Raw genomic sequence first — 27,982 nt, 5'->3', positions numbered from 1 at the left:
CCCAATCCCCTCCGTCCCCTCCTCCCCTCCCCCTTCTCCCCAACCGAATCCACGCGCCCCACCTCGCCGCCGCCGCCGCGATGGACGCGGAGGCGTCGGAGCTGCGGGCGAGGCTCGCCGCCGCGGTGCACGCGCTCAACCACGGCGGCGGCCACCACCACGACCCGTCGGCGCGGCTCGCGGCCAACCAGTGGCTCCTCGCGCTTCAGCGGTCGCCGCAGGCGTGGGGGGTGGCCACCTCGCTGCTGGCCGCGCCGCCCCCGGGCCACCCGCCCCCGCCCGCCGACCTGCTCTTCTTCGCCGCGCAGATGCTCCGGAGGAAGATCCAGTGCCCCCCCGCCGCCGCCGGTGGTTGCCCCACGCCGCAGGAGGTTGCCCACCTCCTCGACGCGCTCCTCCTCGCGGCGGGGCGGTTCTGCCTCGGCCCGCCGCGGCTGCTCACGCAGATCTCCCTGGCGCTCGCGGCGCTGGCGCTCCGCGCCGAGGGCGGGGTGGACGGCCTCTTCGCGCGGATGCGGCACCTCCCCGACCCCGCCGTGATGGAGCTGCTCACTGTGCTCCCCGAGGAGGTCGTGCAGGACCAGAGCGGGGACACCGGGGTGGACGCCGCGGCGCGCTGCAGGTTCACCCGCGAGCTCATGGCGCACGCGCCCGCCGTGCTCGAGTTCCTCCTAGCCCAATCCGAGAACAACGCCGCCGCCGCCGACGGGGTCCCCCTCCACGAGCGCAACCGCAGAATCCTGCGCTGCCTACTGAGCTGGGTACGCGATTCCACGGCTCACCCGCGTTCGCGTCTCGCCGCTCGATCATAAGGCTAACAGAGGCGACAACGTTTTGCAGGTCCGCGTGGGATGCTTCTCGGAGATGCCGGCGGCGGCGCTCGCGGCTCACCCACTTCTCACCTTCGCGTTCAACTCGCTGCAGGTAGAAACAAGCAGTCACCCTCAGTTCTTTATAAGCTCATAAAAGTGTACTTTGAAGGACAAGTTTGTGCATTCACGTCCTCACATTTTGCTTTGTTGTCATCTGACTAATGAAGGTGTCCTTCTCGTTTGATGTGGCCGTAGAGGTTATGACCGAGCTTGTCAGTCATCACCAAGTAAGTTCGGATTGCTGCATAGTGCCTCACTTCATTGCTGCAGCCAACTGATGATCAGTAACTTATTTCTATCTGGTGGCTGCATGCTTTTTCGATTGAGTTGGACTGTTGGACTTGTTAGTCACTTAGCCTGTCCCAAGTTGTCACTTATCGGTTGGCCCTAATCTTCTGTTTGATGTCATGCATTTCTGTTGTATGAAAATGTAACATTTGAGGTTTGCCATGGAATAGTTTGCACGATTGAGTTTGCTCTCTTCTGTTTGTGTCAAGATACCAATTTGATTAAACTAAATCAGAGTTCATTTCAGTTTACATTTTAATAATGTTCAACCTAAGCTGCTAGTTAATGTAGTTATATTTTGCCTCAGATATCTACATGATGTGAATATTATGACTAGAAGAGTTGCAATGCCCGTCCTGCTCCTCATTTATTTTCTCAGACAATGACTAGAAGCATGACTACTGTTCCCCTTGTTGAATTTGTTGATTAATTCAATACAGTTCCACTAATCTTGATGCGTGCCACTTTTTGGTTGTAGGATCTACCTCAGGCATTTCTAAGTAAAATGCCATATATTAGAGAAGCTCTTCTTCTACCAGCTCTTGCCAACAGAAGCGAGAAGACTATTGCTGGTCTTGTTTGTTTGATGTCTGAAGTTGGTCAGGCAGTAAGTTGTCTCACCTGTGTGGTTGTACTGCAGTGTCATATTTGCAACCTATCTATGTTGCATTTCTGTTACTCAAAATATTCCTCCATTCATTGTTCTACTATCAAGTTGAAGTGAATATTAGACCTCTACTGTAGTTAAGTTAGTGAAGTAACTGAATTAACTGTCATGTATTTCCTGAAATCAGCATTTTAGTAACGGCTCAGAGAATGAACCTGAGAGAAATTCCAATGTGAAATAGAACACACCTTATATGCATAATCACATTGCATTGTTTTCTAAGTGTGAGACTGTTGAATATAAGCTGATAACCGTTGAACTTTCTTAGGCACCTGCTTTGGTTGCAGAAGGGAGTGTTCAAGCACTTGCTCTTGCCGATGCACTTTTGAGGTCAATCTATTGAATTGTTTATGTGGTACTTTTCTTTGAGTTTTTAAGTTGCACGTTTCAATGTTTCAAATGATGCTATTCTATAGTTCAGTTCACTTTATTACCTGTTGTGATCCTGATGAGTTTTATCCTCAACACAGATGTGTAGCCTTTTCTAGTGATGATTGGGAGATTGCAGATTCAACCTTGCAATTTTGGTAATAATGTCTATGTCTTTGCTTTGTTTCATTTTCAGGAATCACAAGCTCTTCTTCTGATTAATTACAAGTATTAGTTTTTCGGAAACATATTATTCCCGTATTATTTTCTTTATGTTTGTGTTGCGATGTATTCCTGCATCTTGTCTATGTGGAAATTTAGGATGGCTGGGTTGCTGATGAGCATATTCCGTAACCTTGTGGTCGTGTGGGGGGTTTAGAAGGTCTAGGAGTATCACAAGATTTTTGGTGTTCGACTGGAATCTACGTACAAACTTTCTCAAAGGACTTGTGATTACCATACTTCAGGACTGGATTTAATAAAAACACTGTAACCTGATATGCCTATGGTCCTTCTAGCTATGTCTGACTTTGTTTTTCTTGTCATGGTCCCCTCATTGCAATCTCATAGAGAGTTAAAACACATGCTTTTACATATATTTTTGGATCATATAAGCATCAATGATAAGGCAACTACTCCCTCCAGTTAAAAAAAATGACTAGAGGGAGTATTAGATAATACAAGTGTGCAGATTTGAATTCCAATATTCCATTCTGTACTTCCAGAGTAGAGCTAAAATCGTACTACTAACTTTTCTTTCATGTCTGTAGTCAATTAAGTATTTATACTTGTGCGTTGAAACTTTGCAGGTGCAGTTTAGCACATTTTATACTTGATAGTGATGCACAAACAGAAAAAAGGAATGCTGCACAAGAGATATTTTCCCCTGTGTTTTCTTCACTGCTTGATGCACTTCTTTTTCGTGCTCAGGTTTTTTCTCCTTTTCCCATGAATTCATTTATTTATTTTCTAATGATCAACTGAAAGTACTATCTTACAAAATTGTGCATGTGGTCACAATTTTTATACTCCAGAATTCAGATTAGTTGCAGTTCCTTATCTGTACACTAAAGTAGAAATTCCAATTTTGCTTTTCGGTATATCCAATTTATTTAAACCCAAATTTGTAAATCCATCCACTTTTTAATACCTTGTTTTATCTGATAAACCATAGATTGACACTGATGAACATGGCACTGATGGGGAATTATGCATACCTGATGGACTAGCACAGTTCAGAATGAACTTGGAGGAGCTTCTTGTTGATATTTGCTTGCTTCTAGGTGCTCCTGCGTATATTAATAAGGTATGTGGTTTATTGCTGAAAGATTCCTCATCTTCCATGTTTGGGGAGAAAAGATTGTAATTTGCAGAATTGGTGGTATCTTTAGACATCCAATAACCGTATTTATAAGCTAGATATGCAATAGTATGATGTAGATATGTTATGCACCATTGTTCCAAATAAACACTATTTACAACTATACTATTGCATATATATATATGAATGTACTAAAAATAGAAAACACAGAAATAAACCATATGGTTCTGAAAATCTGAACCTTCTTGGTATTTGCTGCAGCAAACAAATACCCTTATGGTTTCTGTAATATTTATACTGCCCTATGCGCTGGTCTTGAAATCGATTTATTAAACTTCTACATATTGCTTCTAATATCTTGATACGTGGGATACTTTTGAGCCCCTTTTGTGACAATTATTTTAGATGATTTTGTTACACTCCCCTAGTGAGACCATTATGGCGATTAACTTTGAACTATGTTTTTGTATGCAGCTTTTTTCTGGTGGATGGGGTTTGGCTAGCCAATCAATTCCTTGGAAAGAGGTAGAAGTTCGAATGTATGCACTTAGCATGGTAAGTGCCTCATATCTTTTGGTATACTTGTTGATAATTAAGATCATTCAGTAAAGTTGCTTACTACTAGATAAGATGGAAATGCAATTTCATCATTATGTCCATTAGATCATTATGTTGATCCTAACATGTTGATCCACCTGTACTTCAGTTATTTCACTATACTTATCAAGGTTGAGATCTGAAAAGTTTGTGTCGCTTAATATCACCCAGGTGCCCAAAATGTTACCACCTGTTTGAAGGTGTTGATGATTCTTAGGTTGATCGCCCATAGGTTGTCACTTAAGTTGTCAGCCCATAGGTTGATCGCTTATCTGTAATTCTATATAAATATGAAAGTATAATATGCATAATGGCAAGAATAATCTTACTGATGGGTTTATTAGGCTTGTACACTAGCCCCACAGAAAGCCCTAGTTCACAATACTGCCTATGAGGCTATGACCACAAAAACTTTTGCCACTTGAGACAATGTATGGGCAGAACAATTACATGCATAGAAAATTGCCTATCTTACTATGCAAATATCTTGGACAGTTAGCTTTTGACAAACTTGGTAATAACATATGGCTGTCTATCAACTCTATCTTGAGCAAATTGTTATTTTGCTTGTGTTTCAGACTCCTGCCTTGTTGCTTTGCAAGTTAAATTTTCTCTTGTTCTGTTTCTTTGTTGATTGAAAATATGCGTGCTTGTTTGTCTTTGTGTGGTTGTCTGGTTGCACGTAAGCATGCAAGGAACCAGCATGTTAAATCTACACCTTACTTGCAAGTTACTGAATTTCAGGTCGCTGACACAATTTTACAAGATGGAAGCCCCTTCGATTTTTCAATCATAATGCATTTTGTGAACATTCTGTCGAGCAGAGCACACAGCGAACTTAATGGATGCCTATCCTTGGTAAAACACTCAATATGCTTCCTATGATTGCTGTTCTATGAGTAAACTAGGCAAGTGCTGAGAAAAAAATATTGGCAGAATACAGCACATCTTAATGGGTGAAACAAAACACGCAAGAGGACATATATATGTTGAAAATGGTTGATGTAGTTCTTTCCTCATGGACTAGTTTATTGCTACCCATGTTTATATAAAGACATCAGGCTAACTCAATGACATGATATGCAAATATGCTAGAAAATAATTCTCATAGCAGCCCCACTATCTACTTCTGAGAGTTTTTATTCCTTGGGTCCCATGTGTCATTCCATTTTTTTGGAAGGTGGGAGGGCAATGAATTCTATCTGTATCAATATACCATCACTGTCACCAACAACAGACTTTTAAGTAGTACAGACAAATATGTTTATTTTATTGTATTATGTGAAGCTAAGCTTTTATTGTGGTTATCCTAACTGTTCCAGGTATACAAATCATTTGGTGATGTCATTGGTTCTTACTCAAAGTTGTTGGCATCCTCTCAAAGTAATATTAAACCATTACTGTAAGTGTTTTAAATATGTCATGAATTGAAACATTGCATTTTTTCATCATACTTAATATATTTACCTTTACGGTCAGCCTGTTCTGTGCTTCAGGGATTTTAAAATCCATATCATCAAATGCTTGCTCATTAGCTTTGCGTAAACTTTGTGAGGATGGTTCTTCATTCATGAACGAGCCTCAGAATCTGGAAATTCTTTTCTGGATCAGTGAGGTAAATTGACTTGTACTTCAGTAGCTTTTATTTTTTACATGACATTTTTGGTTCGGGGTCGATGCTACTAATCTTAATTTAATATTGTTTTTCAAAAATGATAATTCAATTGAATGTTGAGTATGCTAAGCACTTACTCCTGTCCCAAAATAAATTAATTCCTAGCATCTTAAGAAAAAAATAGTAGTGAGGGATAATGACTAAAGTGACCCTCTTTAATAGGAAAGCAGTATTGGTGGGTGGGTAGGTAGCTAAGGGGTATTGAAGGGATAAAACTTCTCGATTTGTGGACCAAGGGTAGGTAAGAGGCTAGAAATCAAATTATATTGTGACAAATTTCAAACTCTAGAAATCAACTTATTTTAGGGACGGAGGGAGTAAGCTAGTATATTCTAGATGTATCACTCCAGGTTTTGGAAAGAATGCTGAAAATGATTTTGGATTGATTTGAATGGCATGTTTCCTTGTAGTCTGAATCGGGTTGAAAGTGCTATTTCTGATATCTTGGATTGCCTTATTCATCTTCTTCAAGGGCAAAATATGTTCACTACCCTATCAAACTATTAACCGAAGGCTGCTAAAAGAATCACTCAGGATAGTTTGGTTTTCAGGCACACATTCTTGATGCAATTGCAATATGACTGAAGAAAGATAAGAAAATTTTACTATCTAGAGAGAAATAATTTTGATTATTGTATGCTCTAGGATGGCAAAAGCTTTGTAGTGATGATTTCTTTGGCTGGTAGTTATATGTGCTGACAGCTTCATGCTAACATTGAATGATTTAATTTATGCGAACATGGCCTACCACATCACCCTCTACCTTTAACACTTAACTTATAAGTTGATTCTTTCTTTGGCAATTATATGCAATCTTATAGGGCATGGATGCGGGGAATCTGCGAATAGAGGATGAGGAAGAGATCATTAGTGCAATTACACATGCTTTATGTTCTGTTCTTGACAAAGAGTTAAGGAAAAGTTCACTAGCAAGGTTACTTTGTTCCAGCTACACAGCAGTGGAGAAGCTTGTATGTACTCTCTCCCTAGTTCAGCCTTGGGCTTTCGTTGAAACAGAGGAATTTCATGGGTGGAACTAATTCCTGTGAAATTCCTGTAAAATTCTTGCATTTTAAAGGAGCCCGGAATGTTTGCTGATATTTTATTATCTTTATCACCATGATATCATCTAGAGAACCATTATGAACCTTTGTATTAGCTGTGTCCATGATAAGTCCTTGAATGAACCTTTAACTTTGTTGACAAAAGCTTAATGGTTCTTCCATATCTCTGTTGCTTTTCAGCAATGCCAGTGTTTATTTGCATCTGAATGTTTGTATTTTAGTAGTACACTAATGGCATCATATATCAGGTGAATCTCAATTGTGGTTTGTACGCTTTTATAAATTAGCCAAACATTCCTAGATGCACAGCATATTTGAACATGTGCACCTGCCACGTTTTTTTTTTGTGAAAATATGATTCACTGTATGAGTAGGACAATCTACATGTTCCCATTGCACTGCAACTTTTTTTTTATTGCACATAACGATCATATTCTTGTGCATATATTTACAGGTGCACATGTCCCAACTTTCAACATCCAACATGTACACCAATGAATTTGTTTAGGATTCATTTTCCTGATATGCACTCCAGTACACAAGCCAGTAGTCCACAATGGTTGCTCATGAACTCTACTTCATAATTTTCTCATTTGTGTTCTGAGATGCTTTATTGTCCACTTAAATGCTTGTAAGATTATATTTTGCTTCTATTTGTGGACATTCCTAGTTAGTCAAAACATTATTTAGTTGATGGGATTTCGAGGACTATGATGCCATGAAGTTTCATGTGAAACATTCTCAAGTTATTCTTAATGGTTGCATATGAACTCTGCATGGAACTCTAACAAATGCTCACATTCATGAATTTGACCATGACATCATCTAAAACTATTAATGTTGTCTTTTTGCTGTCCTTTACAGATTGACATAGACAGAGATCAATCTCTGCGTCAAAATCCAGCGGCTTACACAGAAGCATTGAACCTTGCTGTCCATGGTCTCTACAGGTGCTTAGCCTTTAAGTTCTTTCATTCTTACATTTTGTGGCCCCATTTTTTCTAGCAATATATATATTTTTGTATCTTCCACACTTTTCAATGATACTACTACACTTGACTAATTCAAGAATCAAGCATGTTAACGAAATGGTACTAAAGTTAGCAGTTTGAAGAAAAATAGTTTTTTGTACTGTAAATAATATAAATTTGATTAATATTGGTGCAATTTTCCGTTGTGTCAACATATTATAGACTATTCAAAGTCATAAACTATGCAAAGCCTCATGTTGAATGATATTTAATTGAAGTATAACTTAACTAATAACTACAACTTGAAGTACAAAGTTGTGCAGAAAGCGAGTATTTGCTTTTGGGGCGATCATCAAAAGAACATGCCAGCATAAATATATTCAATTGATGTATAAGTATCCAATCATATTACTTTTTGAACTATCCAGTGAAAGCTGTGCAGTATCACCAACTACATTCTAGCCAATAGAGATGAATAAATGCTATCTAGAGTCAGCTGCGCGGAAGAAAAATTGACTGTAAACATGAAACCACTTTGTTCTAGATTAACAAAAGGAGAGCAAAGCAAGTGGAGAAGCATCTCCTGTTGGTTGATGTTGATGTGATCTTTAATAAAAAGATGGCTTTACCATTGAGTTGGGAGTTATTTGGTTCTTGGAAAGGTGGATACTTTTACATCCTCCCACTTAGATCATTTATGGCAAGCTATAGAAAAAACAATATGATATGCTTTGACCGGATCATAGAATTTGACAGATAAAAGAACACAAGTAACAACCAGTCATTTTGAACCTATTTTTAAGGATATTGTATTTTGGGAGGGATTTTTGGATGCCGTGGAAGAAAATTAGAAACATGCTGTGATCTACAATGTAAGCAAATGAAAATGAAGTTTCCTTTTTCAGGATGGGTGCTTTATTTGGCCATTTGGCGACATCAATTACATCTAGTCTGATTGATGATGACACGGTTTTGGTTCTTCTTGGTATATTCTGGCCACTTCTTGAAAGACTTTCCCGATCATCTCATATGGAGAATGTTAGTTTATCTGCAGCTGCATGTCGTTCTCTTTCTTCAGCCATACATTCTTGTGGTAAGTTAAATGATACCTGCAATGCAAAATTTCAAGACTAATAGCATTAGATCGTTGTGCTGATCAAGCAATTGCATTTTACAGGACAACACTTCCAGATTTTGTTACCTAAAGTTCTGGAATGCTTATCAACAAATTTCTTACTGTTTCAAAGGCATGACTGCTTCTTAAGAACAGGTAAGAGGGTTTACATGTGTGCATATGTAATTTGCTTTCTGTTATTCAACTCTACAATGAACTTGCTAGTATTTTTACCAACATGCTAGCAGTTGCTGATTTACATGTACATTTGACTTGTGGTTTACTACCTACATCACAGTAATACATATGCTAGTACTCACAGGAATAGATTAATCCCATCTACATAGGTTTGCCTTTAATTAAAGCATTTGGGACATCAATAGCTGCTATTTACCTGCCTTTGCTATGTACTTGTGATATATTTTTAGCCACCATCCCATGCTCTTAGAATATAATTTTTGAAGTATTTTGTAGCTTTACATTTACAAAACAATGCACAAGATAGACTTAAAACACTAAGATACTACTGCAGCATCTTATTCAATATATTTGTGGACTCCACACTGCCTTGACATCAACGACATTTTCAGCTGCCAGTGTTATTGAAGAATTTGGTCACAAGGAAGAATATGTTGCTTTATGTGTCAGAACTTTCGAAGCACTTAGCTCTGCAGCTTCAATATCTACTTTGAATTCTTCTTACACATGTGATCAAGAACCTGATCTTGTTGAAGCCTATGCAAACTTTACATCCACATTTATTCGCTGCTGCCCAAAGGTGAATTTATTGTGTCTTGTATGTTAAGGTGTTTTGGTTCATTGCTGCTGCATGATATGGATAGTGAGTCTGATAGTAGTTATCTGTGTTGATTGCATATATCATCAGGAAGCTATTGTCGCATCTGGCTCCCTGCTTGAGTTGTCATTTCAAAAGGCAGCTATATGCTCTACAGCAATGCACCGAGGAGCAGCACTTGCTGCGATGTCATATATGTCATGTGAGGATATCTATCCACCTTTATGTATATATTTTTTTCTTTATCAATTGAACACCTTTTTTCTTAGAGCATTTGTTTTTTTGTCATGGAATGTTAGTAAATTAGCCAGTTGCATAAAGGGGAAACAATGAATGCATACTGCTCATTCATTTCAGAAAAAAGGATAATGTCCTATTGGGCCTGTTGGTTTTTTAATTTAAAGAAATTTATTCCCCTGAGAAGATAAAGTATATGCAAAGAAAAATAATGCTTGGATTGTGGTCTACTGGTAAGCAATCATGTCAAGTTAGTGTTTTTCCCCTGCAAAGTCATGGATGCCTTTTCAGCTACTTTCTGGATAAGGTTTGTTACATTATTATGTCTGTTGGAACTAGTGTATCACTGTAATGTGAGTTGGTGGTAGAAAGCGTTATTCTTTTCATCACACTTATAATCCCTTTGGAGTTAAAAGATCTATTTGTACTTGCTGCACTGTTCATACCGTTTACATACCTTAATCTGTTACTGTGACATATGCTTCAGCATTCAGCTCAAGCTATTGCACTTGAAACATCGTGTAGCACCTAGTATATTTTTGTGCTCATTTGATCATTTGCCATGACACATGTAGGTTTTCTTGATGTTAGCCTCGCTGCTGCACTAGAATCTCGAGAGCACCCCTCTGATGGATCACCTGGTGTGGTGCTAGCTCAAATTTTGGCACGCTGCGGTGAAGGTCTCATGTCAAATGTACTTTATGCTCTACTTGGTGTATCGGCCTTGTCAAGGGTGGGTACAGTTTCAAAGAGCACCATCGTACCATTGCTTTCACACAATTGCTCCTATGCTTGTGCTTCAAAGCCCATCTTTTTACCTTTTCCCTCGCTTATGTTTGCACCCTGACCATAATGATTACTTGCTTAAAGTTTACTTTCTGTTGCTTTTCCAGTTTAGTACCATTGATCATATCTATGATTTGATTCTTTTATAAATATGGTCCACTCAGAGGGCAGGATATGTGGCCATAGAGACTTTGCATGATATTCACATTTCTTTCTTTCCAACAGGTGCATAAATCTGCAACAATATTGCAGCAGTTGGCAGCAGTGTGCAGCCTCTGTGAGAGAACAACGTGGAAGGCCATTATTTCTTGGGATTCCCTTTGTCGATGGCTGCAATCAGCGGTACTGCATTTCTACAATAACCCCCTTGGTGTAATTGCGAAAGGAACCCTATGTGTTTTTGTTTATTTTTTTGTTCGTCTAACATCAAAGCATTAGAACACATGTCATGCATAAGGTTAGTAGTACTGTACATCAATCTTGAAAATCACGATGAACATGACGTGGATTTGAGGATCTGGGTCAAATATCATTTGAAAATTACAGATGATATTTCTGTTTATTTGATTTACATGATACACTAATTTTTAGTCACTAGAAATCATCAGTTTGCATCTACATACTAGCCATTAATCCATATATGTAGGATTGTAGGCAGACATTGTTGTCATGTCGGACTAGTAACAAGTACTGTTGACACCTGAACATTTTGAGCTACCTTCTGGTGTTTTGGCGTGTTATATTCATTTGAAAAGTATTTCCGACTAATGTATTTTCTGCATGAAGCTTAACTTTGACGTGTTGCAACACCATCATGGACTAACGTTTTTCCAATCTTGTCCAGGTGAAATCTATGCCCTCAGAGTACCTAAGGCAAGGGGAAGCTGAGATGATAGTTCCTTTATGGCTCAACGTACTTCATGATGCAGCCTCAGACTATCTTCACAGTAGGACTGGTGATAATGTCAGAAACAACCATGCTTACATGCAAGGGAAAGGCGGAAGAACCCTTAAGCGTATAGTCAGGGACTTTGCAGAAAGCCATCGGAATGCCCCCATGCCCTGCCCTTCGTAACGTGTTTGATGAAACTACCTCATGCGGATGGAACTGCCGCGATTAATAGTGTTGATTTTGGAGCTGTCAATGATCCCGGAGAGCTCACTGCTCACATGAGGAACTAAAGAGAGACCGTGTGGAGCTTCTGTCTGGCGTTACGGGTATGTCACAATGCTGATCCCAAAGGCTTGATCTCCACATATTCCATCCGTTATCTTTTAGCGGGATTAGGAGGTCGTTTGGTGCCTATTATGCAAAAGACCTGGCTGCAAGGGACAAGGTCACTCTGCAGACTAGTGGCTGCTCTGAGATTTGAGTGGGTCAGGATCCTTGAGGCCAATGACCGTTCCTCAAGTTGGAGTTTGCTATGCTATACTCTTGGAAACACATGGTTTAGCTGTCGCATACTCCACATCTTCTGTTTTTTGGGAAGCTGGGAACGAAGAGGTCAGAGGTGAATTTTATAGCTCTCTACACCCTCTTTTCACAACCCGTGCGATGTACAAAACATTCATCTGTATTCTGTCTCAAATTTTGAGTTCATTACCTAAGTTATATGTGGGCATGTCCGCATGTGATCAAAGCCATCAGCATGTCAAGTGAAATTTTGAGGGGGAAGATTTTGAGAAATGTATATATAATTGCTAGCTCATGAATCTCCCCTTTAAAACTAAATGGGGTTTAAAAGACTTATATAGATATTTATGTGGCCTCATTCGGATCAGATCTTGCATGCGATTTTCATGTTGAATGAGAAATGTGTAGTTATTGTTGACAAACAAGAACAAACTCTGTTTATGTTCTCATCGTTAGACCCTGTGCAACCTGATGCCATACCACATTGAAAACACTTTTGAGAATGCTACGGTACTTTGACCTTTCGTTTTCACCCATTTGCTTATCTAATTCATTTCTTTGGGGTGGGGGGCATGGCATGCTAATCTCACGATTTCCATCATGTCGCAAGTAGCAGCACTGAAATTCAAGTATTATAACATCTATTGAATCATAACGACTTTATTTATAGAGACGAATTGAACACGGGAATATGACAATGTTCCAGTGTTGCTGTGGTAGGAATGCTGATTTGGGCTCCCATTCCTTTGTCAGGTGAATGCCAAACTGTTAACAGTTTTTTGTTTAAAGTTCGTAAACAATTCTTTCAAAAGAGATTAGGCAGGACATTTTGGCAAAATTTAAGCAAAAGATAAACGGCTCCCGAATCGCCCAAACGACCAAAATCCAAACGCCAAACCGGCCCAACCAGCCAGGCATGCAGGGCAGCAGCATCAGCAATCGCCTCTTCTGACGACCCAAATTAAAACCCTTAACCACCCATTAGCACCATCACCGCCAAATTAATTGCAGCCCTCCATGGCTAAGTTAGCTTATCTCCATGTCGTTTACCTCAAAAACTAAACAAGAAGAAGCAGTCGCACGCGCCAAGCGTCCAAGCAGGCGAGATCAAAATCCCAGCGATCGATCGATCTCCCCCCGGTTTAAATATCTCATCCTGTCCTCAGCAATTTGCCACAGGAACGATGACGGTAGAAGATACTATAGTACGGAGTAAGTTGCAAGATGCTCATGTGTACCTAACAATTTAGGTTAGTATATTCAGTTACCAGCTAATGAGAGGTGATTAAGAGCTAAGCCCTTTTTGGTTTTGTCCATTTGAAAAGTACATGGTCCATGCATGGTACGAGGGTAGGAAGTTGCTGATTAGTGCAGATGTGTGTGCAAGAGTTAGCTAGATATCATAATGTGGTGTGTGATGTTAGGATTTAGTGGAGATGCATGCTAATTAGCCTTCGTCACCAGCACCATCGCATGGTTGGGTTGTATCATTCTTGATTGTCGGCATATATAGGTTGCCGACCCGCGTGCACTTGCAGGGAGTTGTTAACTTCGGATTACAACAACTAGCCAAATGATGGGGACAAACTTAGTATGAAATTGTTTGATCGTTCAATGAATATAGGAGAACGAGTATATGGACACATTCAGTATAACAATTTAAAACTCTTCAGATGGATATTTGGACGGGAGTTATGAATGGACTCGGCCAATGGTTTTTAAAAGTAGGAGTGTAAGTGGGCTGACTCGTAAACTCGTATATTGATACTTTTTATGTACTAATCTGTAAAACTCTTCACATGGATATTTGGACGAGAGATATAAATGGACTCGGCCAATAGTTTTTAAAAGTAGGGGGTGTAAGTGGGTTTACTCGTGAACTTGTTTATTGGTACTTTTCATGTACTAATATGTGGGCTTAGCTTGGTAAGCATGTATTTACTAATAAAAAATCCTTATCGTACCGACCATTATCACAAACTAACATACGGGACTGCTTGCGATAATGATCTATAAGTGAACCATTAGTACAAACATCCTTTTACCAGTGCTAATTCTAAATCCTTTATAGATACCAGTTTTAGATCCAACACTATAAAAAGGGCACTAATGAGGGATATTAGTTAGTACTAGTACTGAAACTGGTAGTTATTAGTGTCTACTCCCTCCGTTCCAAAAAAAAAAAACTTAACTTTTAGAGTTTAAATTTTGTCCCACAAAAACCAACTTCTATCATCCTATCTACCCTCAGCACGTAAAACGAGAAGTTTTATCCCTTCAATACCCTTTATATACTTATCACTCTTACTACTTTTTTCAATGATTAAGGGCATTTTAGGTATTCTCACTCTCTACTATTTCTATTTTGGGATGTTAGGAATGAGTTTTTTTGAGACGGAGGGTGTAGTTTAGAATCGATGGGTGTACCTGTTTTTTATTTTGTATTTTACCTATATGTAGTCACGCTTCGGTTCCCACAACTCACGATTTTTCTCCTAAAATATGTGCGCATGCGGTTTATAAGACTTGATGAATCATGAACCCCGAGCCTCTCTCCATAAGGCCTCCTCCAACAAGGATGAGTCAGCTAGTTCATAAATCTCCACATCAGCTTTTGTCTGATGTGGAAGAAAGAGAAGATAAGGAGAGAGAATGCACTATCTCTTCTTCAAGAGCTAAGCTCCTAAAGAAAATGTGAGAGAAATTGTGGAACCCAAAGCATTTTAAACAATGTGCTATGAGACAATCTATTGGAGAGGTAGATTTTTTGCTATCTCTTGTATGAGGTGGACAAGCATGAGCTAGTGTACTAGCTCAACCATTAAAGGAGGCCTAAGAAGCCTCCTTACCATTTCACGAATCAAGCATTTGTTGTTTTAGTTGCAGATATTATTCTTTTGACTACTCTTATATATGAAGCTTATAATACATATTAGATATCGTAGACAAGATCAAATAAAAATATTGTCAACCAAAAAGTTGTAGATATCGACAAGATCTATAACTTTTATATATAGACTTTGTATTCATCATAAGTCATTTGAAAACTTTAAAAATTCACTTATCCAAATAGATCCGTGACTTAATAGCAGATTTTCGCACATCTAAATAATCTCAAATAAAAAGTCATCACCTACAAAGTTTTAGCTCTATAATTTTAATATATCTATCTTCATCTAACTTTATATGAAAAAATTAGTTTAGAAATACATATATGAGTGGCACCATTGTATGTATCAGTTTTTTTTTCTAAAGAATCTCAACTTTGACCAATTGTATGGCTAGAAATTCTGAACCGGTACATATCAGGCAATACATATGTAATGTTCTGTATTAATGATCCTAGCTTATGGAGTATTGCTTAAGAGGCCAGAGGCACGGTTAGCTAGTAGCGGACTAGCGGTAGTACGTACTACTAGTATTGATGAGAAACTAATAGAGGATTACTCCCTCCATAAAAAAAAGACAAACTATGGGTTTCCGTGTCCAACTTTGTCTGTCCGTCTTATATGAAATTTTTTTATAATTTGTATTTTCATTGTTGTTAGATGATAAAACATGATTAATATTTTATACGTGACTTGTCTTTTATTTTTTTTCATAATTTTTTCAAATAAGACGGACGGTCAAACGTTGGATACGGAAACCAGGTTTTTTCTTTTTTTGGGACGGAGGGAGTACGTCCGTAGTTCTTGAAAGGTGGAACATTGTGTGAAGTGTGAATTACGATGGTAGCATTTTGTGCAAAACTCTCAAACCCATTAATTGTACATGAAGAGTTAGTAGAGTAGTACTGGTCTTACAAAATATGATTTTTCTTTATTTTTTCTTATTTGATACCCTTTTTCCTTTTGATGTGAGTACAAGGCTAATTTAATCATGAGGTACAACGAGCTAAACACAATAAAAAAATATATATGATGGGAATTTCCTCCTTTAAATTGTAAAAAGTTTTGTAGTCCTAATACATTGAAATTTCCAAGTATCTACACCCTCCATAAACAAACTAACTTATAGCTATGAATCTAAATATAAACTACATTTAGATTTGTATTTAGAATTGATTTTTCTTTCTTTCTTTCTTTCTTTTTTTTACCGAGAGAGTACGTAGAGCTGATCAAACAGCATGGACAAGGGAATAGGGGGGCATGGTGTTTTATTCCTAGTGGGCTAAGTGTGTTCAGTGCTCAAGTGGGCTTTGGCTCCCCACAATTTCAAATATATATATATATATATATATATATATATATATATATATATATATATATATATATATATATATATATCTCCTTATGCAGGTACAGCTTGCTAGCTAAATACTCATGCATTACAACGAAATTCAAGAATGATAACTTAATGATATGTTCTTTTGTTCTAATTTGCTATACCAACATATATTGTAGAAAAATATAATTTGAGCCCTTAAATATTTTATGACATATAGCAGATCCATCCTAAAACCACACGAAAAGATAGTTAAGCTTAGATGGACCACTTTAGCCCATGTACCGACTGCATGCCCATAACTTAGACACCCTTTGGCCTAGTAGACATCTCCTCTTGCCACTACTATTGGGTCCCACATGTTAGATGGAAGTGGTGGAGATAGTCTCAATGCCACCATCACTACTGGCTTTTAAAGTAGTATAGATTATATATATGCTCATAGGAAATGGGACCAAATTAGCTCGAGGGTTAATTGACCACTACTGGCTTTCTATTTTTTTCGGAATCTACCATAAAGTTTGCCTCTTGATCATTTTGGTTTTCGAACTCACCTATTAGGCCACATTATCAGTGAACTCAACTCGACTGGCAATCTCAATGGTGTAAATTAAGAACTATAAAAAAAATTACTACCGGAAGATCTCACGAACTAGCTCCTAGCAAGTTGGAAAAAAAAAAACCCTTCTCTCCGGCCCGTCACCCTCCTTTACTTCCGGGGCTCCTCATTGGTGTACTGAGGGAGGGGGGGGGGGGGGTTTCCAATGACAACACTTTTAGTTACAATTGATATTATTCACTGCTTGTCAAGGTTGCCTCGACCTCCACTTTTGAGAGGCCTTATTTGGGTTCGTGTCTGGGCTTTACTTTCTGGAGTTCACCACGGTTTCTACGATCCTGTCGTCGTCACCCTCGTCAATCTGGCTGCCACCGTTGCGAAGACTGCAAAGTCAAGGACTTGTACTTCTCTTTCTTTTAGAGTCCTTTGCATTTTATATGCTCCAAGTGTAATTTGGCCATCTTCTAAGGGCCTCTTGGCAAACCTCACTGTACTTTCAGCTGGTACTATGAGAATCTATTATATACCACTGAGTTTACTCTAGTTTAACAATTTGCCATCTACTTTATCTCCCTCTATAATATGCTATTAACTTTTTCTTTTTATACAATATGCTATTGAAGTAGATACTTTTTAAGAAATGTCTAAAATATCATTCAAGTTATAAAGGGTAGATGTGATAGATATGTGGTCGACGGACCAGGAAATTAAGGATGGTCTCTGGCTCCTCTTATCATTGTTGACATTTTCCCTTTGCTATTGAACCAATCGGTCAATTTTTCATAGTGACGCACAAATGATGGATCTTGCTGACCAAGAGAGTATGATCTAGATCCCTTATCTTTTCTCGTATAATAGATCATACTCTCTCTCTTTTTTAATATAGGATTAATTAGATCCATGCCATTAAAAATATGCTAGTTTTGAAATATACCACTAGTATTCAAGTATTTGGAACCATGCCATTATAATTTTATACATATTTGATACATGCCACTATTTACCATTTGGATGCATTTACAAAAAAGATTGGACAAAATTGCCCTTCTTCTTCCTTCCTCCCCTTCTTCTCCATTCTTCTTCCTGTTCGATGGCAGCGGTGGAGTGGCCCGGTGGCAAGCGGCGGGCGGCGAGCTGCAGTAGCAGCAGCGAGCGGTGGGCGGCGGCGGCGGCGGCAGCAGGAGGCGGCGGCGGCGGCAGCAGTGGCGGAGCGAGCAGCCCGGCCTCCGAACCCCCTCGCCGCAGCCGCCGACGGCAACCCAATAGACCTGCACTCCTCTCGCCGCCAGCCGGTCCCTCACTGGCCTAAAAACCCCACGAAACCTCCCTCAGAAGTCCACGTCTCCCCTGAATTCCTCGAATTCCGCGGCGGCCGTGAAGAGGACCATCTGCTGGAAGACGAGGCGGCTGATGAACTTGGGGTCGTCGTCCCAGGGGTAGTCGTGCTCGAGCTGGAGGATGTACTTGGCGGAGCGGCCTGGCGGCAAGCGGCGGCAGCAGCGGCAAGCGGTGGCGCGACGGCGAGTGGCAGCTGCAACGGCGGCCGGCGGAGCAAGAAGCAACGGGAAGGAAGATAAGAGAAGAGAGAGGTAGAAGATGAGGGTATTTTCTTCCAATACATGCAAATACGTATCTTAGTGGCACCACTAAAATTTCAAACAAGTATCAATGGCATCGTTACAAATATGCAAATAGCAATGATATATTTCAAAACCAGTAAAATTTTAATGGCATAGATCTAATTAACCCTTTAATATATGACTATGTTAACTTTTGGTACAATTTTAATCATTCGTCTTAATGTCTTATTCAAAGTTTTGTGCGAATTTTAAAAATATAAGTATTAGTATTGCTTAAAATTCCTTTAGTGATAAATCAAGCCACAACAAAAGAAAAGATATTACTTACTCCCTCCGTCCCAAAATATAAACATTTTTAGCATAGTGACAAGTCAAACATTATTAACTTTGACTATTAATAACGAAAGAATAAAAAAGATTTATCCTGTAAAATTGATGTTACTAGATTTATTATTAACAAACTATCACAATATGTAACTCTTTTTATTTAAAACCTCTTACTTTTCTAGATATTGTTGGTCAAATTAGCATCTCGGAGACCGTGTCAAAATCCAAAATGCTTATATTTTTGGGACAGATGGAGTAAAATTTTAAAATAAAACATGATATAAAAAATTAATGGTACCATATATTAAAAACAGAGGTACGAAGTAGTATTTATTTATACTATCATCTGAATAGTTGAATAATTTTTTTTACTAGTAGTAGAACTCACAGAGCTTATTGTATAATCCCTCCGTTTCAAAATATAAGCTTTTTTAGGACTTCTACACGGTCTTCGAGATACTACTTTAACAAACAATATTTATAAATGTAAGATGTTTAAAATAAAGAAAGTTACATACTATGATAGTTTCTTTAATTCTAGTAACATTAATTTTACATGATTAATCTTTTTTTTTGCTATTAGTAGTCATAGTTAAAAATATTTGACTATGTTAAAAATATTATATTTTAAGACTGAGATGCTAAGTTCTCAATTACAGTGAAGTTGGAAGGCTGATTTGGACAAAATGTAGCTCTAATGCTGAGTAGATATCGTCGGGCGAGATAACATGCTGACATGCATGTTCCCGATCGAGTCCAGTCTGAACTGGAACAAAACCATGCCAAAGTGACCTAACGATTTTGATATTAGATACAGCAATTGGACCGATGGTCCCAACCCTAATCACGCCTAAAAGATATTTATCCCCATCAAACTGTCTAGTTAGCTGAATTCATCTCGATCCTTTTATTAATTAGTTTTCGAGTTTTCGTCGAAAAAGACAAAACCGCCTCTTGTTAATGTTAATGGGTCTCGTGCAGTGAATGCAACTCTGGTTCGAAATTTCGGACCCCCGGCAAATCATTATCTCGTCTACAATTTTCGTTTTTTTAATTTGGTTAAAATTTATTCAAATTTAGTTAAATTATGTTAAAATTTTAAATAATTTTGGTCTAAAAAGGGCTGAAAATCCTCAAATTTCGGGGGTTTCAATGCTACTGAAATAGTCGAATTTTTTAGCGAAATCGAAAGTGAAAACCCTGGTCATACGACGAGGCGCACACCTACTCAACTCCTACTCAAATTCAATGGAACATATTTTTCTGATTTTTCAGTCACTTACGCATCCGCGTCCTGAACAACAAAACCAAGAAATTAGCAGAGGGGACTGTAAATTTGCACGCGTGAGGCGGGTGAGTGACGCACAAATAAAAAAGCCACGTATGTGTAGCACTACAACTTCCCATACGTTCTTGAGATGGAGACAGAAAGGCGAATCTACAGTATAGAGTGACCTTGCAATGCAACACTAGCTAGAGCTCACTTCTCTGTATATATATATGCAGCTGCTGCTCATCGCCAAATCGACGGCAACAACTAACGATTGATCGCCATCAAGTATAGCTATAGCTAGCTAGCTCGTGAATTCATCAATGGAGATGACGACGACGACGGAGAAGTGCATCAGCAGCGTCCATGGCGGCAACAATCGTCGAGAAGAATACCCCAAGGAGGGAGCCGACGACGACGTCGAGGCAGGCGTCCTCGGCCGTGACGGCGAGGCTGCGGCCTCTCCGGCGGCGGCGACGACGACGCGGCAGCGCCTCGTGTCGCTCGACGTCTTCAGGGGAATCACCGTCGCGGTGAGCTTAATTAATTCCCATGATATTTCCATCTCCAGTGAACATATTCTCTAACCATTAATTCCATTTATCTTCTAGCATCGATCACCATTAATCACGTTTATTATATTCCACGCAAAGCTAAATTAAACTGCGCCAAATTAAGTATAATTAAGTAAAGGTACACGTCCAAAGAAAGTAATACTAATATAGTAATTAATAAGCCAGTGACATACTGACATGATTAAGCACAGAGCTTATCACATCATATCGTATCATATCATATCAGATATAGGTGGAGGAGAATAATGCTATAGAATTGTGATAGAGGAAGAGGGCATAATATATCTGTCTATCTATCATCCACGAGGGGTGTCGTCGTTGCTTCTCCATCACAGGAGGATCGAATAGGGGCACGAAGAGGATAAAACAGAAGATATATATGCTCGGTATCACTACCAGCTTAATTAACTGACGGCTGTGGCTTCGCGCGCGAGCTCCAGCCGAAATGGACGGCCGGATTCTCGCCATGCAGAAAGTTGGGTGCCTCTTTTTTTTTTCTTTGCCGCGTTGCGGTCTTAAAATATATAAAGCCGTTGATTTTTCACATAATATTTAATCATTTATCTTATTAAAAAATTATATAAATATCATTTATTTTGCAGTGATTTGTTTTATCATAAAATAAAATTATAATATTAACTTATACTTTTACATATTTATACTAAATTTTTAATAAGACGACCAATGGTCAAATATTATGTGAAAAATCAATTGTGTCATATATTTTAGGAGAGAGAGGGTAACAATATTTATATATATATATAGCCGTTGTGTTAGACTGTTTGTCAACCATACCTGGACACGATTAATCCTAAATGAATATATACGTGCATGGCAATTCACCCACATGTTAAAAAAAAGGTATAACTAGCACATAGAGAAAAGTTTTTGCTAAATTTTGCTTCTAATTAACAAAAACATTCAAAATCCATTGTGTGTTTGCCTGACAAACCCAGGCGGTCATTCGAGGTCGCCTCGCGTTGGATCCAATTTGTATCGTAAGCAATTTGTATTTTCCATTTCTTCGGTCGATATTTTTTGAATTATATTATGTTTTACTCAAAATATGATGTATTAGGTATGGACTACAATAACAAATGACTTAGGACTCCTTTGGAATTTATTAGTTTTGTATGACTTTCACATAAGTAGTTCAATTCCCACAAAAATCTCTATAAAATCCTCTATTAATTCCAAAAGGAGGCTTGAAATAGTTTCTTTAATGGGAAGAGAGTTTTTTTTAAAAAAACTAATAGTCACATCGTTTTGTCTACCATTGATTATAAGTCGTAATACTTATTAGCAACTTAAAAAAAATAATTTGATGCATAAATATTTTATATATTTGTTATTTGTGACTTAAAAGCTCCTGGTGAAAAAAATATTAAAATTAATTCTAAAATTAAGCTTTAATATTTAAATGTTCGCTACGGCTGATAAGCTAAATAGAAAATGACCTACAATAAACCAATTAGCTACTAGCTAATATTCGACATACTTATAGGACTAGCTTCAACCTTCAATCCGTGACCCTTGCCATAGGGAATAAAATCTTTGGCCTGTCTGGTATAGCTTTTTTTTTTTTTTTTCTGAAAATCTGCAGTATAGCTTATTTTATTTTTTAATTGAATTTTTTTTTTTGGGGGGGGGGGGGGGGTTCACCATTTTCATTACCCATTCTTGTTGCCATGCTAGGTCAGAAACTGACTAAAAATCTACTTAAAATTCGCACATCAAAACTTTTTTTTTTTTGAGAAAAAACGGTGCAAGTGGAGCCCCATCGTATTTTTTGAATCGCCCAAAGAACTAATAAGAGTTTTTTTTTGGCAACCGGTGGATATCAATATATTAATCCATTATGTACATAAATATTAACCTAAATACTTTTGTGTACCTACACCTAATAGATTAACATGCATATGTACATGTGTGAGATATATATTCTATTGATTTCTCTTGGGTTAAAGAACCAAGCATATGTAAGCCATAAAGCTGAACTTTCCCAACTTGGTGAAGTTTGTCAAACCTTTATTATGATATCTTACGTTATTTTAACTAAAGATAGACAGGTACCTCTAAATATATATATGCTCTCAACATTTGTTTTGTTTCCATAAATTAAGAAATGGAATAGGGCTTTGCCCTTTTGATCTGAGAAAAAAAAATCATATATAGTACTTGCACAGTATATCTTCAACCAGTCCACTTCCTTCCATGCATGAACACCTTAGTTAATTACCTGGAGTAGAAGATATTTCTTTTGAAACACTAGCTTTTTCCCCTAGTTGACATATAGTTAATTTATACATTTTACGGTCTTGGAGATACTAAGTGATGTGCTATCTGGTACTGTACTCCCATAATTCTTGCTACTTTTTGAACTCCCCAAATGACAAACAAAATTGTGATATTTTTTTGGTACCTATTGGTACATTCCAAGGGCCCTAAATAAAACTTATTGATTAAAGTTATTACTATATATATCATCTGTAGATCATGCTAAAAAACACCTACAATATTGCAGCTTATGATCCTCGTGGATGATGTTGGTGGCATTGTCCCGGCGATCAGCCACTCTCCATGGGATGGCGTGACGCTAGCGGACTTTGTCTTCCCCTTCTTCCTCTTCATCGTTGGGGTCTCCTTAGCTTTCGCCTATAAGGTATAGTAACCAAATAGTAATGTGCATATCATTCAAATTAAATCGGAAACCGCCTAACTCTGGTTAATTCATGGTTTGTGCAGAAAGTGCCAGACAAAATGTTAGCAACCAAAAAGGCCATGCTTAGGGCTGTAAAACTCTTCATTGTGGGCCTTATATTGCAAGGTAAATTCTTATAGGGTTGGGATCAATCTAGGAATTGAATGAAATAAAGCCATAGATATGGGATCTAACCATCTAGGTGTACGAAACATATATCATCCACATATATAGCATAAAGCACAATAACTATTGAATTCCCACTGGAATGATCATGTTAGGTGGCTTCTTCCATGGCATCCATGAACTTACCTATGGTGTCGATATTCGCAAAATTCGGTTAATGGGTGTACTACAGGTACAAACACAAAGTTCCAAACAGTCCCTACCGTGAGCAATATATAAGAGCTTTTTACACATGATATTTTACACACTTGATGCAGAGGATTGCAATAGCCTACTTAGTGGTGGCGCTTTGTGAAATCTGGCTAAGGAGGGTTAGTAGTGGCGGTGACATTGGCTCTGGCTCTATGTTAATAACAAGATACCATCATCAGATGTGAGCACACTTTACACAACTTGCTAATTTATCAGCTATTGTTAACTGATCTTAAACTTAAGAAATTTCTCATGCATTACATCACATGTTGTCCTTTTCCTTACTTTGCAAAGGTTTGTGGGTTTGGTTCTGGTGGTCACGTACCTGGTGATTTTGTATGGTTTGCACGTGCCAGATTGGGAGTATGAGGTCACATCTCCGGACTCAACTGTGAAGCATTTTCTGGTAAGTTTTTTTTTTCTTAAGAAATTCTCCTATATTTTAGTTTCTTAAGAAACTCTCCTATGTTTTAGTTTCTTCTGTTTGTTGTTATCTGAAATGGAGAAATCCACTTTTGATTGTTTTTATAAAATGTTGCTTTTGGATGGGTGGTTGCAGGTGAAATGTGGAGTGAAAGGAGATACAGGGCCAGGTTGCAATGCTGTTGGCATGATTGATCGGTCTGTTCTTGGAATCCAGCATCTCTATGCACATCCTGTTTATCTGAAAACAGAGGTACATATATGTTGACATAGACAGATGAATTTTAAGAACTACTCCGTTCGAGAAAAAACTAAATTCTATGGACGAATCTAGATAAATGCTTGTCTAGATACATTGTCAGAAGTTGATTCTTTTTGCACGGAGGGTGTACTTAAATACTAAAAAGTTCAACAACAAATTAACCTAAACAATAATTATCATGCATTTTGGGATGTGAATGCATATAATGTTTGAACACCGCAATATGTTCCCCATTCCACGATTTGTTTATTTTCTTTAGATATATTAATTGTTTAACAATATTTTTCATGGAGGAAACTAAGGTTGCGATTATCACGATATTTGGACTTGTTGTACCTTTCTTATGCAGCACTGATTATTTTTACATTGTTTTTTTTTATTGTGTATCATTTTCGTCTATGCACATAGTCTATTAGAGATTGGACAAATGTTGTACAAAGAATATGATGAATGAAACTAAGTAATGGAGACTAAAAAGCAAATAACCATAAATTTTTATGAACGCAAAGGCACCTCCCTTCCTCTTTTTTTTTGTGTCTCTAAGATGGAGAGGGTTCATCTCACGTAACTTCCCACATAACGTGAGTACGTGATCACTGACATGTGGGTTTAAGGGTGGTGGGGCCTACATATCAGCGATCACGTCTTTATGTGAGAAGATTCCAATCCCTCTAAGATATTGGGAGTAATTTCGAGTTGTCTTTCTTTTTTTTGACAATTGCAGCAATGCAGCATGGCCTCTCCACGCAACGGCCCTCTTCCACCTAATGCCCCATCATGGTGTGAAGCTCCATTTGATCCTGAAGGGCTTCTTAGGTGAACAAAACAGATTTTTTTTATATAGTTCTCTAATTGAATTTTAAATCATAAAAAGTACAGCATAAATGCATCCTAAATGTTGTATGCTGGCCTGTTTATATATAAATGGACACATACAAAATGTGCAGCTCGTTGATGGCGATTGTGACATGCTTAATCGGTCTCCAGATTGGCCATGTAATTGTCCATTTCAAGGTAACTAATCATTTTCCTGACGGCATTTCCTCCTTTGAGCCGTCGGGGAAACTTGTACTGCGTTTTTCAGTAACATGATAATTAATTATGGACTTAATCATGATCTAATCAACTTCGATATGCATGCAGAAGCACAATGAGAGGATTAAGCGATGGTCGATTCTATCATTGTGCTTGCTCACTCTTGGCTTCTCTCTTCATCTCTTCGGTAATTAATAATTCTTAATCAAGGCCAGATATGTGATTAATTAAGGCAAAGTATTTGTACTAATGAACTATTAACAATCATATATGTGTGCAGGTCTGCACATGAACAAATCACTGTACAGCCTGAGCTACACCTGTGTCACCACTGGCACTGCTGGTTTATTCTTCGTGGCTATCTACCTGCTGGTTAGTAACAATTACTCCCCTCTCTCTCTCTCTCTCTCTCTTAACAGACATTGACTTTTAAATATACGTTTGGTCATTCACTTCATTCAAAAATTTTATACGAGTATAAAAAATATAAGTGATACTTAATGATAAAATAAATAATAGTTATATAAATTTTTTAATAAAATGAATTGTCAAACTTATATCCAAAAGTCGGCAGCGTTGAACATTAAAACCAGAGGATGTACTAATTAGAACTGAAGTACTCTTGAATAGATAGGTGTGGCTACCTGCTTTCAGTTCCTGACTGGAAAAAGAGACTAACTCAATGCATGTTGATACAGAAATTACTACTATATTAATTGGACACCCAGAATCCCTGATTTAATTTATTGTGCACTTTGGTAATTAAGCATGACAGCTGTTTTGACGATTAATAATTAACATGAAATCGTTTTGTTAGGTGGATGTGAAAGGGTACAAGAGGCCAGCTCTTCCCATGGAGTGGATGGGCAAGCATGCTCTGATGATCTTTGTTCTCGTAGCATGCAACGTTATCCCAGTACTGGTTCAGGGATTCTACTGGAAAGAGCCCAGCAACAACCTTGTAAGTGATCACAAAACTCCTCTTTAATTACCACTAGTACTAATCAGTTGCTTTGTTCTTAATGTTTTCCTTATTTTTGGGAATTTAATTTCAGATACTTGGACTGCATCATAACATATATTTCTGTTAATCTTTGAACAGCTGAAACTCATTGGAATAGGAGGCTGATCGATGAATATATATCTTCCGGAAGTTCATGAGAGGGGATAATTAAGCTGCAAGCACAACATCATCATTTGCAGTGTTAGGTAGTCTACTGTTGATTTAGTTTTTTTTTTAAAAAAAATGGTCTACGGAATGGCATAGAAATGGAGCAAGGCCAATAAATCAATAAAGTCAACCAGCTGCAGATACTAGATTGAAGTGATTATGAACGAGGGGTCGATCGATCTGATCCAATCCCTTCAGATTAATTGGAGGAAAGAATTTTTTTTGAACGACGAAGTTCTATCGGTAGAGTAGGAAAATATTACAATATTACAACCCTAAAAGGTCGTAACTAGAAAAACGAAAAAAAATATATCACCACGCACACACCGACAGCGCCAAACACAGATCCAGAAGAAGGCTAGCACCGGACTGGCCGCCGCTAAGCGTAACCGACCGCCGCTAGGCCAACAATAGAACACAGCCGAGATCGCCTAAAACCTGACCCTTACAGCCAACACAAAACCCTACTCTATCCAAGTATTTGGGATTAAGGGAGGGAGGGTCAGAGAGAAGAATGGAACTCCTCTCCCCTAGGCCCTCTGACGTGGTCAACTTGCAGAAGCTAGGACGCCGGCACAAGAGGATATGAATCTAGAGCGAGCTTGCACCAATTGCTTGGGGGGCTTCGGCAAGGGGATGCCTAGACGACGTCTCCAAGGAGAGAAGCGACGAAACACCGCTGCCGCCGTCCGTCAAGGTCCTAAAGAGAACCGAGACTGGGCTTTCGCCCGACAGCCACACTTGAGGGTTGTGACGGCACGACAACGCCCTCAGGAGGGGAACGACGCTCGAACATCATCGTTGCCCTAGGTTTTCACCCGCCGTCCACCGCCTGCCGATCTACAACTGTGCACCATTGGTCCACCGCCATCTGAACCTCCGCCGGCGCGTGGGCACCACTGTACCTGCGCCCCGCGCCGGCCAGTCTCCGCGTGCTGCCGACTCACCGAGGCCTCACCGGGCTCTACCTCCACTGGCCTCACCTCCCGCTGCGCGGTCACCGCTCCAGCCAACACCGCCATGCTGGCCTCGGCCGTGTCTCCTTGCACCGCGGCCTCCGGCCACGCCTTCTCACGCCGTGCCAGATTGCAATGCTCCTCCTTGTACTGCACGGCCTCCGGCAGCACTCTTTGCGCCGCCCGGCCGCAAGCCGCATCTCCTTCGCCGTGCCGGCCACCGGCCTCGCTGACCAGCCACCGCGCCAGCCGGCCACTGGCCCCGCTGACCAGCCATCGCGCCGGCCGGCCACTCGCTGGCCAGGCACAGCCGCGGGCCGGGCAGCCACAACCGTTCGCCCCCAGCAACA

General features: G+C 39.1%; 2 protein-coding genes across 2 annotated transcripts; both read left to right on the top strand.

Annotated features, from left to right (window-relative positions):
- Nucleotides 1-12,538, top strand: LOC127754449 (transportin MOS14). The gene is made up of 21 exons (XM_052279987.1): nt 1-761; nt 841-924; nt 1,040-1,099; nt 1,639-1,767; nt 2,096-2,157; nt 2,298-2,354; nt 3,006-3,126; nt 3,371-3,502; nt 3,992-4,072; nt 4,859-4,972; nt 5,437-5,516; nt 5,594-5,729; nt 6,611-6,760; nt 7,718-7,803; nt 8,730-8,917; nt 9,002-9,094; nt 9,529-9,716; nt 9,825-9,936; nt 10,547-10,704; nt 10,983-11,099; nt 11,602-12,538. The coding sequence occupies exons 1-21, from the start codon at nt 81-83 to the stop codon at nt 11,830-11,832; spliced, it is 3,060 nt and encodes a 1,019-aa protein (XP_052135947.1). The 5' UTR covers nt 1-80; the 3' UTR covers nt 11,833-12,538.
- Nucleotides 12,539-20,245: 7,707 nt separating this feature from the next.
- LOC127754075 (uncharacterized) lies at nt 20,246-26,976 on the top strand. The gene is made up of 13 exons (XM_052279539.1): nt 20,246-20,664; nt 23,231-23,368; nt 23,452-23,533; nt 23,689-23,765; nt 23,851-23,966; nt 24,080-24,191; nt 24,345-24,461; nt 25,195-25,286; nt 25,418-25,484; nt 25,614-25,692; nt 25,786-25,877; nt 26,323-26,466; nt 26,608-26,976. The coding sequence occupies exons 1-13, from the start codon at nt 20,455-20,457 to the stop codon at nt 26,632-26,634; spliced, it is 1,353 nt and encodes a 450-aa protein (XP_052135499.1). The 5' UTR covers nt 20,246-20,454; the 3' UTR covers nt 26,635-26,976.
- The last annotated feature ends 1,006 nt before the right edge of the window (nt 26,977-27,982 follow it).

The sequence above is a fragment of the Oryza glaberrima genome, chromosome 11 (assembly GCF_000147395.1).
Source record: "Oryza glaberrima chromosome 11, OglaRS2, whole genome shotgun sequence".
Taxonomy (NCBI): Eukaryota; Viridiplantae; Streptophyta; class Magnoliopsida; order Poales; family Poaceae; genus Oryza; species Oryza glaberrima.
This window is presented reverse-complemented; position numbering and strand designations above follow the sequence as displayed.

Coding starts and splice junctions, on each gene's coding strand:
- LOC127754075 (XM_052279539.1), top strand. CDS start 20,455: ATGGAGATGACGACGACGACGGAGAAGTGCATCAGCAGCGTCCATGGC. Junction 23,534..23,688: donor TGTGGGCCTTATATTGCAAG/GTAAATTCTTAT, acceptor TGATCATGTTAG/GTGGCTTCTTCCATGGCATC. Junction 25,878..26,322: donor TCGTGGCTATCTACCTGCTG/GTTAGTAACAAT, acceptor TCGTTTTGTTAG/GTGGATGTGAAAGGGTACAA.
- LOC127754449 (XM_052279987.1), top strand. CDS start 81: ATGGACGCGGAGGCGTCGGAGCTGCGGGCGAGGCTCGCCGCCGCGGTG. Junction 5,730..6,610: donor TTCTTTTCTGGATCAGTGAG/GTAAATTGACTT, acceptor GCAATCTTATAG/GGCATGGATGCGGGGAATCT. Junction 6,761..7,717: donor ACACAGCAGTGGAGAAGCTT/GTATGTACTCTC, acceptor TGTCCTTTACAG/ATTGACATAGACAGAGATCA.